The 14134-nt window shown below is 33.6% G+C and overlaps 2 protein-coding genes across 2 annotated transcripts; both read left to right on the plus strand.

Moving 5' to 3' along the window:
• Window positions 1–2838: 2838 nt before the first annotated feature.
• HELRODRAFT_91438 (hypothetical protein) lies at window positions 2839–2988 on the plus strand (the record flags this gene model as incomplete). Its single annotated transcript, XM_009012295.1, has 1 exon — window positions 2839–2988. A coding segment is annotated over one exon (150 nt), but the record flags the coding sequence as incomplete, so codon positions are not given.
• A 1231-nt stretch (window positions 2989–4219) lies between these two features.
• Window positions 4220–7292, plus strand: HELRODRAFT_183267 (hypothetical protein; the record flags this gene model as incomplete). Its single annotated transcript, XM_009012296.1, has 3 exons — window positions 4220–5257; window positions 5558–5619; window positions 6680–7292. 3 exons carry the CDS (start codon window positions 4220–4222, stop codon window positions 7290–7292), a joined length of 1713 nt encoding a protein of 570 aa, XP_009010544.1.
• Window positions 7293–14134: the final 6842 nt, after the last annotated feature.

Below are 14134 nucleotides of genomic sequence, written 5' to 3' on the forward strand. Positions count from 1 at the left end.
CTAACTATTCTTAATATTATATTTATCTTATATTTATATGCATACTTTTATCTCCCTTCAGTCAATCTGTAATGTAATATGCATTCCATCACTCTATATACGTGCATACATACATACATATATATACATACATACATATATATACATACATACATACATATACATACATACATACATACATACATACATACATACATACATACATACATACATACATACATACATACATATACATACATATACATACATACATATATACATACATACATATACATACATACATACATACATACATTTCACGCCCCAAACAGCCCCACCACCAATCTACGTGGCCTTTGACCCCGTTGACATTAGAGATGGTGATGATCCGGAAAGCGGGTGGTTCGATGGTGATGGTGGCGGTGGCTGTAACGACGCCGGCCGCCGTCGTCGTCGTCGCCGAGATAATGATGTGAGGAGAGAGGGGAGGTATATCTTTAGGCCTATGTATGCCTATGCTGCAGATTGTTACCACAGGCCTCCTGCATATTCAGAGGTGGATTGGTTGGATGGTTGGTTGGTTGGTTGGTTGGTTGGTTGGTTGGATGGTTGGTTGGTCGATTGTTTGACTGGTAAGAAGATTGGCTGATTGAATGTTCATTTCGTTCTGACATTCATTCATTTATTTACTCAATCATTCTTTGGTTATTTTATTATTTTTTGCTATAATTAATCAATCAATTAATTATTTAATTAATTGATTAATTAATTAACTGATCAATCAATTGATTAATTAATTTGAAAATTAGCTGTTATAGATATTTCTTAAAAGTTAATAAATATTTCTCTTGCTGACAGATTGACCCGTACCCTCCAAACATTCAAGGAACCAATCAACAAACAACATTCAAATAATTTCGTTCATGCATTCATCCGTTCTTTCATTTGTTCATTCGTTTCGTTCGTTCATTCATTCATTCATTCATTAAACAAATTCCATTCAATCATTTTTCTGTTATTATAATAGCATTTTCTACAAGTCCTTGTTAATTCCGTTAGCGATTATAATGACAATGACATAAGACAAGGGGTAGGCAAACTTTTTGCTGTGAGGGCCGCATTGAGAAGTATTTTACCTTTGAAGGGCCGCGTATGTACTTAAATAGTAAACTTCTTCGACCTGCGGGAGAATTTTTTTTGAGATTTGTGGCCCTTTTTTGGCGAAAGAGGCTTAATTTGCCCACACCTGACATAAGATATGAAAAATTGAGTCATTCATTCGTTTGTTTATTCACTCACTCATTCATTCGTTCGTTCATCATTCGTTCATTCATTCATATTTTTTGCATTCTAATCATGAATTTTATGAATGACTTCTTTTTCGATTCCAATTTAATTTATTTTTGTACCGGCAATTTAAAAAGATAGTCATCCTCTTTCAAACCTCGACGTGTTAATTTCTTCATTTAGTTCGTTCATTCATTCATTTACTCATTTTAATCGTTCATTCATTCGGTCAATCATTCATTCATTCATTCATTCGTTTGTTTGTTTGTTTAACCATTGTCCTTCAGTCATTCATATTTTAGTCATACATTTATTTTGCATTTATCTTCTATTTTTCTATTATGTCTGCTCAAACTGCATATTTACCTCCCTCTCTTTCTCTCTCTCTCTTTCTCTCTCTCCTTCTTTCTTACTCTTTTTTTCTCTATTTTCTCTTCTTTTTTTTCAATGAATCTAACTCTCTCTCTCTCTCTCTCTCTCCTCTCTCTCTCTCTCTCTCTCTTTTCTATATATATATATATCTCCGTTATTTCATTTGCTTTGATGTCTTATAATATTTACATTTCAACAACCGAATGATGAAGAATCTCTGTTCTGTTCTACACTTTACCCCCCTGGTGCCGAACAGCATTATGTACAACAACAAAGTCGACTATTACATAGTTGATCGCTTTTTTAAACATTTATTTATTTATTTATTATAATCATTATTATGAAATAGACTGAGTTATTATTATTTATTTGATAAATTAATAATCATGGTTGTATGTGCGCGCGTGTGTGTATATTCTAAAACATACGCGTAACATATGCTGCATAGTTTTTTTTTTTTTCGAGACGAAATGAAAAAGTTTTAAAGTGTATCTTTCTTTTTCTCTGTAACTTTCTACCTGTATTACCAACTGCTTCTCCATCACAAGACTCATCTGTTTGTTAAATTCATATCGCCGAAATGGCGCTTTAGAAATTAATTAGTTATTTGATTGATTGGTTGGTTGATTGGTTGATTAATTGATTGATCAATTAATTGATTGATTGATTAATTGATTGATTAATTGGTTGATTGATTGATTGATTGATTGATTGATTGATTGATTGATAGTTTACATCTCATATACTTTAAATAAAATGTACATAAATGTTTTACAATGCAAAAATTACCCTTGGGCTGATTGTGGCATTGATGATAATAATAACCCAGTCGTTTGTAAAATCGGGAGGAAGTTAAAGAAAATCGAAAGTGAAGTGGCCCCAAGTCTGTCTCAAAATGATGAGGTCAAGGTCATGTATAATCTTGAAGTACGGAATCGTTTTCAGTTACTGACGGAAGACGTAAATAAATCTAAATTTGAAATGTTTAGAGATGTCTTCACAGAATCAGCACTGCTCCATAATTATCAATTGTAAACGGGTGAAACAAGTCAACAACTTCAATTGTCTCGGAAGTCTGATTACCTCAGGTTGTAAATGTGATGTGGGTATCAAAATAAAGATAGCTATGGGCGAAAGATGAATATTTTAAAATGAAAAACATCCTCACCAACAGTAAAATCAGAATATCAACAAAATTGAAACATTTTTCCTCACGGCTCTGAGTCCTGGACAATTTTTGAAGAAACCGAAAAAAAGATTAACGCTGCTGAAATGTGGTTTTCGAGAAGAATTATGAAAATTAGTTTGACCTCTCATACTTCGAATGAGGATGTTTTAAAACAGTTATGAAAAGAGGAAATTATTACAGATAATCCGACGGGGGCAGTTGAAGTTTTTCGGTCACATCATGCCGAAGGAAAGAATGGAAAATCTAACAACTACTGGATGGAAAGATTGCAGGGAGAATAAATCGCGGTCAACAACGAACAACATTCGTGAAGTCCTTGTGTCACTTGTTGAATATCACCACATTTCAGCTCTTACAAAGTGTCAAAGATCGGATTTTGTAGAGGTCGGTGGTCGCCAATGTCTTGAAAGGATAAGGCACGAGAAAGAAAGACGATGAATCTATTAAAATCGTAGAAAACCCCACATATTTATTTATATGTGTTTTTTCAATTTATATATATATATATATACATCTATATGTCATATATAATATTTATTTAGGCTTAAAATAGGTATCTTTATATGCCAGTTATGCGTACCCGCTACCCATCCATAAATAAGTTTAAATAACTTTAAATGGAATTCCACTTTTAAAACATCATCCTTGTAAAACTCCACATTTAAAAATGTTTAAAAGTAAACGTCGAGTCGAACTATTTTACGGGGCGGTGATTTTGAAGTTTGTTCGTGCACTCGAGATGATACTAATTACTAATTCTCATCTTTTAAAATCAAATTTAACACACGGCCATGATCTGATCAACTAATAAGTATCATAGTATCTTTGATGGCCGACGAGCTTTTACGCTGTAATGCGATTAGGAAAAAATCCTGTCCTAAGTCAACTACTGCTATTAATACAGCTACTAATACAACAACTAATAATAATAATACAATTAAAAATACTAAAAATAATAATATTTTTAGTACTAATACTGTAGCTAATTATACTTATAATAGTAAATCTGCCAGTTATAAAAATACTTCTCAAGTAGGAGGTAGAGATCATAATTTATTTAATTATGACAACGATGATGGTGGTGGTGGTGGTGACGACTTTGGGAGAGGAATTTCAGTAATTGAAATCGATGATGAGGATGATGATGGTGGTGGTGGTGGTGATGATGATAGTGATACTGGTAGTGAAGAAGATGATATATTGAATTTTTTTGTTGGCGACAAAACCACAATAAATAATAATAGAATCAATAATAACAATGATAATAATTCAGTCTTTATATATGATGATGATGATGATGGTAGTGATGATGAAGATGATGCAAGACCCAGAAAAAGGCTAAAACTCGATAACAACAACAACAAAAACATCAACGACATAAATTATGCAACAATGACAACAACACCGATGACTCCAACAATACTGCCTCACATGACATCGGCACTACTACTTCCTATTGCAACAACTACTGCCATTTCAAAATTGCCAACAACATTAACAACAACAACTGAACCAACAAAATCCTCAACAACAACTACAACAACATCGACTAAACCAAGAAAATCTTCGACAACAACGACAGCAACTCGGAATAATATAACATGCGCTATAAAGTATGGAGAGCCGATTGGCGTTGTCGTTAGAAATCACAAATATGTAAAGGGTAGTAATAACAATAACAATAGTAACAATAATAATAATATCAATAAAAATAAGTTAACTAAATACAGGTTGAGGTCAGCTGGGGATAATTTAACAAAGACCACTCACACTACTTCTACTATTTATACTGCCAATAATAATAATAATAATAATAATAATAATAATAATAATAATAATAATAATAATGGTTATGATGTTGATGAGGAAGAGGATTGCGATGATGACGATGATGATGATGATGACGATGATGATGATATCTGGAGCGAGACTCCTGCGAAGAAGTTAAGAATTGATACTAAACTAATCGACAATAATAATTTCAAATATAACAATAATAATAATAATAGCAATAATAAAAATATGAATTACAGTAAAAGAAGTAATAATAAAAATAATAATAATAATTATGATAATTTGTCCTGGCGAGAACTTCGAGATATTGAAAGGGCTCTTAGCCTATCTTTAAAAAATAATAACAATAATAACAACAACAATAACATTAACAATAATAATAATAACAATAATAATAATAACAACAATAATAATAATAAAAGTCAGAGAAAGTTTGCCGATAATGCTTATAATAATAATAATTTGATGTCGAAACCGAAAAGAAAATATAACAGGAAAATGTTGTTGGCAGGTAGAAAGGCAGACACCGCAAAGTTTCTCGACTATTTGTGCATCAGAGGTCAGTGCATTTCATTGGCCGGTTGTTTGAATGTGTGGTCTCTGATTGGCTGGATGTGCGTGGGTTGTCATTGGCCGGTTGTTTGAATGTGTCAGCTGTAATTGGTTGGTTGGACAAATTTCTTGATTATGTGTAATGTTTGTAATGTAATGTAATGTAACCTTTCCTGTAATGTTTGTAAATAATCTTTAATGTAATGTTTGTAAATGACCTTTAACCTTTAATGTAATGCTTATTCACAGAAATAAAACCACAGTCCCCACCGGCATTTCATGATCTGTTTAGAAATTCAGTTAAAACAACAACATCAACATTAACAACAACATCAACAACAACAACAACATCAACATCAACAACAACATTAACAACAACATCAGCATGCTGTTGTGGCCAGAAATCGTCCAGATTTTCAAGCTTTCAGCGACAACTACGCCAGCAGGTTGATAATTACCTTCAAAAACAACAACATCAACAACAACAACAACAAAAATTACAACAACAACATCAACAACAATTACTACAACAACATCAACAACAACAATTACAACAACAGCAACAACATTACAACAACACGATCAATAATAATAATGATAACATTAACATCAACAACAATCAAACAGACAATGCTATTGTGGGTCATCTAGTACAACATTACCAACAACAACATCAACAACAACTACAACATCAACAACAACAATTGCAACAAATACAACAGCAACAAGTTAATCAATCTCTTCTAGAGCAACATTTGATCTTTCTACAGTTTGTGTACCAACAATATTTCGATCAATTTTCGCTACAACAACAAGAACAATTATATCAACAAAATTATGAACTTATGTCATCATTATCATCAGTAACTGCATCATTATCATCATCAGTAGCTGCATCATCATCATCACCATCATCAGCTGTAACATCATCATCACCATCATCATCATTATCAGCTATATCAACAACAACATCATCATCATCATTATCACATGCAACATTATTACCATCGTCGTCATCATCATCATCAATACCATCATCAACAACGACAACATCAGCAACAACACCAGCAGTAATATCGTCATCATCATCGTCATTATCATCATTAGTAGCTATAATAACAACATCATCATTACCACCACCACCATCTTCATCGTCATTATTAGCTACATCATCACCATCATCATCATCATTAGCCACAACAACATCATCATCATTAGCCACAACAACATCATCATCACCACCACCACCATCATCATCAGTACCACCGGTTGTATCAACTATTGTTGAAGATTATTTTGGCTCAGTAGATAGTTTTAAAATACCAAGCAACAACAAAAACAACAACAATGATGACGTCATCGCTAACAACAACAATAACAATGATGATGATGATGATGATGATGATGATGATGATGATGAAAAAGATGATTTAACAAATTATGATAATAATAATAATGGTATTGATGATAATGTTATTAATGACAACAAAGCAACAACATCATTAGCAGCATCGACAACAATATCAGCAACAACAGTTACACCGTCAGCAACATCTGCAACAACAACATCAACAACAACAGTTATACCATCATCAACGACAACAACAACAACAACACTAACAACAACAAGAGTTATATTATCAACAACATCAGCTGCAACAACAACGTTTATATTACCAACAACAACATCAACAACAACATCAGCAATGACATTTATTCCATTGACAACATCAACTACAACAACAACAACAGTTATACCGTCAACAACAACAACAGCAGTAGCAACAACAACAACAGTTATATTACCAACAACAACATCAACTATGACAACAACAACAACATCGTCATCAGAAGCAGCAACAACTCTTATATCATCAACAACATCAACAGTTATACCATTGACGACGACAACAACAACAATAGCATCATCAACAAAAATTTCGTCTACAACACCAACAAAGACATTGGCAACAACAACAACAACTTCAACAACAACATCAACAACAACAATAACTTCAACAATATCAACAACAACAGCATCAACATCAACAACATCAGCAACAACAACAATATCAACAACAACAACAAAATCATCATCAACAACAACCATGCCGTCTAGAGATTTAAAAATTGTTCTGACCAACTTGGTATTCGATAATTTTCACTCGGTCAGAAGTTGCGGGACATCATCATCATCACTACCTTCATCATCATCATCATTACCGTCATCATCATCATCATCACCATCATCATCATCACCAACAACAACAACAACATCGTCGTCGTCGTCTGCATCATTGCCATTTATGTACAGCATTAAATCTATCTCTAACATTAACAACAAACACTACAGTAATAATAATTATAACAACAACAACAACAACAATAATAATAATAACAAGATGATGATGATGATGATGATGGTGAACGAGAAGTCAGTGAAACTACAGTTAGAAAAATGTGATCCAATATTAAAAGAAGACAATTCTGTTGATGCTACTACTACAACTGCTACTACTACTACTACTACTACTACTACTACTACCGCTACCGCTACTACTACTGCTACTACTTCTACTACTACTTCCACTACTACTACTACTACTACTGCTAATGCTGCTACTACTACTACTGCTATTATTAGCAGTAATAATGAATGGATGAACGGTGATGATGATGATGACACAGATTGTGAATCTATCGAAATAATGACAGCAACAACATCAAATACATCATCATTATCGTCGTCAACAACAACAACATCAACAACAACATCGTCGTCACTACTTCACTGCCAATTATTCATTTCTGAATTGAATGCTACTGCTACTACTACTACTACTTCTTCCGCTACTACTACTACTACTGCTGCTACTACTACTACTACTGCTACTACTACTACTACTACTACTACTACTACTAAAACTACTACTACTAAAAATAGTAGCAGTACATCTTCTATCACAACATCGCCGAAGACAACATCATTGATGCCATTTAATTTATTAACTTCTGAACCGGGTATGAATACTTTTACTACTACTACTGCTGCTGCTATTACAGTTGCCTCTACTACTACTACTACTTCTACTACTACTGCTGCTGCTGCTACTACTACTGCTACTACAACTACATCAACAACTGTATCGTCTTATCCATTAACTTCTCAACTAAATATGGCTTCTACTGCTACTACTGATACTACTACTACTACTACTGCTGCTGCTGCTGCTGCTACTTCTACTACTACTACTGCTGCTACTTCTACTGCTGCTGCTACTTCTACTACTACTGCTGCTGCTACTTCTACTGCTGCTGCTACTTCTACTACTACTACTGCTGCTACTTCTACTGCTGCTGCTACTTCTACTACTACTACTGCTGCTACTTCTACTGCTGCTGCTACTTCTACTACTACTATTACTGCTAACTCTTATTACGTGTCATCATCTGCATCGTCATCACCACTGTCCATGGAACTCAGATCGAGAACATCATCACTATTATCATCATCATCATCATCATCATCATCGTCATCATCATCAAAACCAGTGAAAACCTCATCATCATCGTCGTCGTCGTCTTCATCGTCACTGAAACTTAGATCAAGAGTAACAAAATCTGTAGCTGCAACATCATCGTCATCAGTTCCGGTAGCATCATTATCATCATCATCATCATCAGCTCCAGTAACATCATCATTATCATCAGTTCAGGTAACATCATCATCATCATCATCATCATCAGATCCGGTATCATCATCATCCGTTCCGGTAACAACATCATCATCATCAGTTCCGGTATCATCATCATCATCAGCGGCGGCACCATCGACAACATTTAACGTTAAAGCGACAGTTCTAAAGAATGATAATCAACATCAGCTGCAACAAAATCACCGAGGACACCAACAACAACAACCTCAACAACAACAACCTCAACAACAACAACAACAACAAGATTTACAACCGACACAAGTTATAATTTTAAAAATCGTTTGAAACAACAACGAATAAATGAATGGATGGATGGATGGATGGATGAATGAATGAATGAACGAATCATTAAATAAACTAACCAATGATTGAATGAATTAATGTTAGTATGGCCAAATAAAAGAATGAATGAATGAATAAATTAATGAATGAAGATTAATGTACGAACATACATACATACAAACAAACATACAAACAAACATACAAACAAACATACAAACAAACATACAAACAAACAAACAGACAGACAATTTTTTTGAAATTTAAGACTTCATACATAAATGTGTATATATATATATGTATTCATACATTTTCAGGGTAATTTTTTATATTATATATATATATATATATATACATAGAGAGAGAGAGAGAGAGAGAGAGAGAGAAAGAGAGAGAGAGAGGGAAAGAGTTGATTTCACATTATGATTGTAACTAATTATAATTTGATAAATCTTTTTTTCATATAACCACAATCAGACGATTATTATTATTATTGTTGTTATTTTTATTATTATTGTTGTTGTTTATTATTATTATTATTATTATTAGCAAAGTAAAAGAAGTCATCGTTTCATTGTTTTTTTTTATTCTTTGTTTTAATATTTTGCTTTTTATCGTCGTTCATCGCCACAACCATCATCCTTATCATCATTCTTTAGCGGGAACATCATCGTCATCATCACCACCAACCACTTTATCAGCATCATCATCATCATCGCCAACATCATTACCATCATCATCATTACTGGCACTATCATCATCATCGTCAATTTTGAATTTACGGAGAATTATAATATTGAATAAAGTTGTCTGAAAAAGAAGTTTAACATTGCTTTTTTGAGGTTTGTTTTTATAAAAAAAAAAATAAATAAAATATAGATACTGAATTTATTGTAAACAAACAGATATAAAAACATAAAAAGTAAAATTTAAGGCGACGACGAAAAAAAATTTATTACGTTTTGTTGGTGTGGTGTTGTGAAGCAAAAACAAACACATCAGTAAAAATTCGTAAGAATAGTAGTCAGTCACCTACCTATAATAAAATTACTCTCAGGGCCCTAGCTTACCTATAGTTATTAACTCATCTCACCTACCTACAAATTTATATTTCTAAGTTTTAGGGATTTTACATGTTTCAGGTATTGTATTTTGTATATTTTAACGTTTTTAATTTGCCTTTTTTGTATAATTTATTTTTTTAAATTTTTTTTTTGTTAGAAACTTTTTAACTGATGTTAAGCCCTAGCCTACCTACGATTGTCCAACTCATCTCAATCCCTAACTTACCTACGAATTAAATTAAAGTCCGGTAAAGAAAATAGAAAAGTTGAAGAGAAACATAACAACAACGACACCGAATAATGGATGTTGTGCATGTGTGTGTTGTATTGATGTGTGTGTGTGTAATTGTGCGCGTGTGTACTCTCCAGAAACTTCTTCACTACGGACGAACCTCCATTGCACCGACCATCATCTGACACGCATCGTGAATTTGACCGGATACTGAAAAACACAAAATCTGAAAAAAAAATTAATTTTGTTAAGTAAAATACTGAAAAACACTAAAATTGAAAAAAGCAATTGGCAACTTATCTTTTTGAGATAACAATCAACTACAATCCCACAAAAAATCGTCGTTGTTGTTATCTTCGAATTGTCATCGTGATCATCATGAGACCACCATCTGAAACGTGCTGACGCCCACCACAGCCCACCTCTCATCATGGTGTAGACAAGTTTTTTTATTAGCGTAGTCGTAAATCAAGGAACAAAGGAACGAACGAATCAATGATTAACTGAATGATTGGTTGAATGATTGAGTGAATAAATGAATGAATTAATCAATCAATGATTCAACGAATGAATAAAATGAATTAACGAATCAATTAATGTAAGAATAATTTAAAAGATTGAGTGATAAGATGAACGAATGAATGAATGATAAAAATAAAATAACAAGACTAAACCTTACTTCACAAATCGTCGTTACTGTACTCTCCATTGCAGCGACCATCACCATCTGGTCGGCACAAGATGTCATGCGAACTTCAGAGTTTCAGTCGAACAGCCAACGAGCTGATTCTTCCTACACCACCACCATCATGAGAACACCATCTGAAACGTGCTGACTCCCACCACTGCCCACCTCTCATCATTCTGTAGACAAAATTTTGTATTAACGTTGTAGTAAATAAATGTTCGAACAAAGGAACAAAGGAACAAATGATTGGTTAATTGATAAAGTGAACGAATGAATGAATTAATCAATCAAAGAATAAATATAATTGATCAATTGAATAATTTGAAAGATTGAGTGAGGAAATGAATGAATGAGAAAAATAAAAAAACGAAACTAAAGCTTACTTCAAAAATCGTCGTTACTGTACTCTCCAATGCACCGACCACCATCATCTGGTCGGCACACAAGATGTCATCCGAACTTCAGAGTGTCAGTCGACAGCCAACGAGCTGATTCTTCCTACACCACCATCATCATGAGACCATCATCTGAAACGTGCTGACGCCCACCACTGCCCACCTCTCATCCTTCTGTAAACAAATTTTTTTTTATTTGCATAGTAGTAAATGAATGTTAGAATCTTAGAAGCAAAAAAATTGAATTATAAAATAAAAATAATGTCAAATAAATAAAATTTTAAAACAACAAAGTGAGTGAAATGTAAAAAAAACTTACCGTCGTCCATTCGACAAAGGCAGAATGTTGAATGCGGTCCGGTTCCTACGTTGTCCTCGAAAACTGGTGCCAGTCCTCCTCGAGATTATTGTTGAAACACAGCCCGTGTTGATGAAGAAAGATAGAAAAAGAGTAGATTCTCATCAGAAAGCTTAGCGGTGCCTGCATCTCAAATTGCATAATAAAAATAATCCTATCTACCTATTCAATTACCTTAACTAATCTTTATTAAATTGTTAATGGTACGATAGTCGAAAGTCCCCCTTCATTCTCCCTCCTTGCACAGAGGTTCACCGACAGCCAGGGCACCGGATAGAAAACCATTGCCGTGCGGATAGTAGACTATTGCCGAGCGGATAGTAAACCATTTGCCGTCCGGAAGCCGTGCGGGTAGTAGACTATGGCCGTGCCGCTTGGTAAATCATTACCGTGCAGATAGTAAACCATTGCCGTCCGGATAGTAAACCATTGCCGGTACACCACTGGCCACCAAGGCTTACCTCTGACAACAGACTTCGAAATTCAGAGTCTATCGGCTATCGTACCCTCAACTTACCTATTCATTACAATTAAGCCCTATCTTACCCAAAATTACAAAAAAACTCAAGAGCCCAATTCATTGGCCTTTCGGCACCCACCCCACCACCTACGTAATGCCTTGGGCTCCAACTTAGTAATAATAATATACAACTTAAACTCTAAATCCATTAATGAGTGTGTTACAACGTAGCCTTAACTTACCTATACATTACATTACGGTCCAAGCTTACCTAAAATTACAAAACTCAAGAGCCCAATTCATTGGCCTTTCGGCACCCACCCCACCACCTACGTAATGCCTTGGGCTCCAACCTAATAATAATAATGTAAAACTTAATAATTAACTTACCTATCGATACACTTACAGCGTTTTAATTTACATTACAAGATTGTTCCTAGAATTACATTATAGCCCTTAACTACCTATGAAATTAAATTACTCTCAACCTTAGTAATAATAAATTAGAATGTGTAATGAAAATAAAATTACGCTCAAACACTAATATATGTTTATGAATGTATTTGTGTGTAATACGCTGATTCGTGTAATGTGGGTGCAAGAAAAAATAGAAGAGATAAACTTACGCGCCTACCTATTCAACTACATTAGTGTTGGATACTTCCTATCTATCCTACCTACAGTTAAAATTATGCCTATCTAACCTACCTATATAGCTACTTAATGAAACTGTGTGTATGTGCGTGTGCGTGTGCGTGTGAGCATTCTTACTTAATGTTAAATTACAGAGAAAAAAAATAAAACAAATCCCAGCCAGGCATGTATTCATTGCCACTGGATGAACGAACGTAGCCTGACATCTTCCACGATGAATTCCTTTGGAAGCTTTAACCTGAATGAATTGGATGAAATGGAAAAATCTTATTTATTTGATTAATTTAAATGAAAATAGAAAGACGAGCCGCGGTGAAACCCGCCGGAAAAGCCAGTCAACTGGCAAAAAAGGAACCGAAAAGAAACCTACCCCAGCCAGTCGTGCATTCTTTGCCACAGAATGAATGAATGAACGTAGCATGACATCACAACCAGTCTGATCGTTCCCGATGAACTCCTCTGGAAGCTTCAACCTGGATGAATGAACCTGAAAAAACCTAAATGAATGGAAAAATCTTATTTATTCAATTTAAATGAAAATAACCGCAAAGAAACCGACCGGTCGGCAAAGAAAAGAGAAAAAAAGAGCCAAGAAAGGTATCTATATAGGATTTATGCTCTATATAACTCTATATAACTCTATATAACTCTATATAACTCTATATAACTCTATATAACTCTATATAACTCTATATAACTCTATATAACTCTATATAACTCTATATAACTCTATATAACTCTATATAACTCTATATAACTCTATATAACTCTATATAACTCTATATAACTCTATATAACTCTATATAACTCTATATAACTCTATATAACTCTATATAACTCTATATAACTCTATATAACTCTATATAACTCTATATAACTCTATATAACTCTATATAACTCTATATAACTCTATATAACTCTATATAACTCTATATAACTCTATATAACTCTATATAACTCTATATAACTCTATATAACTCTATATAACTCTATATAACTCTATATAACTCTATATAACTCTATATAACTCTATATAACTCTATATAACTCTATATAACTCTATATAACTCTATATAACTCTATATAACTCTATATAACTCTATATAACTCTATAT

Source organism: Helobdella robusta (genome assembly GCF_000326865.2).
Source record: "Helobdella robusta unplaced genomic scaffold HELROscaffold_102, whole genome shotgun sequence".
Classification (NCBI taxonomy): Eukaryota; Metazoa; Annelida; class Clitellata; order Rhynchobdellida; family Glossiphoniidae; genus Helobdella; species Helobdella robusta.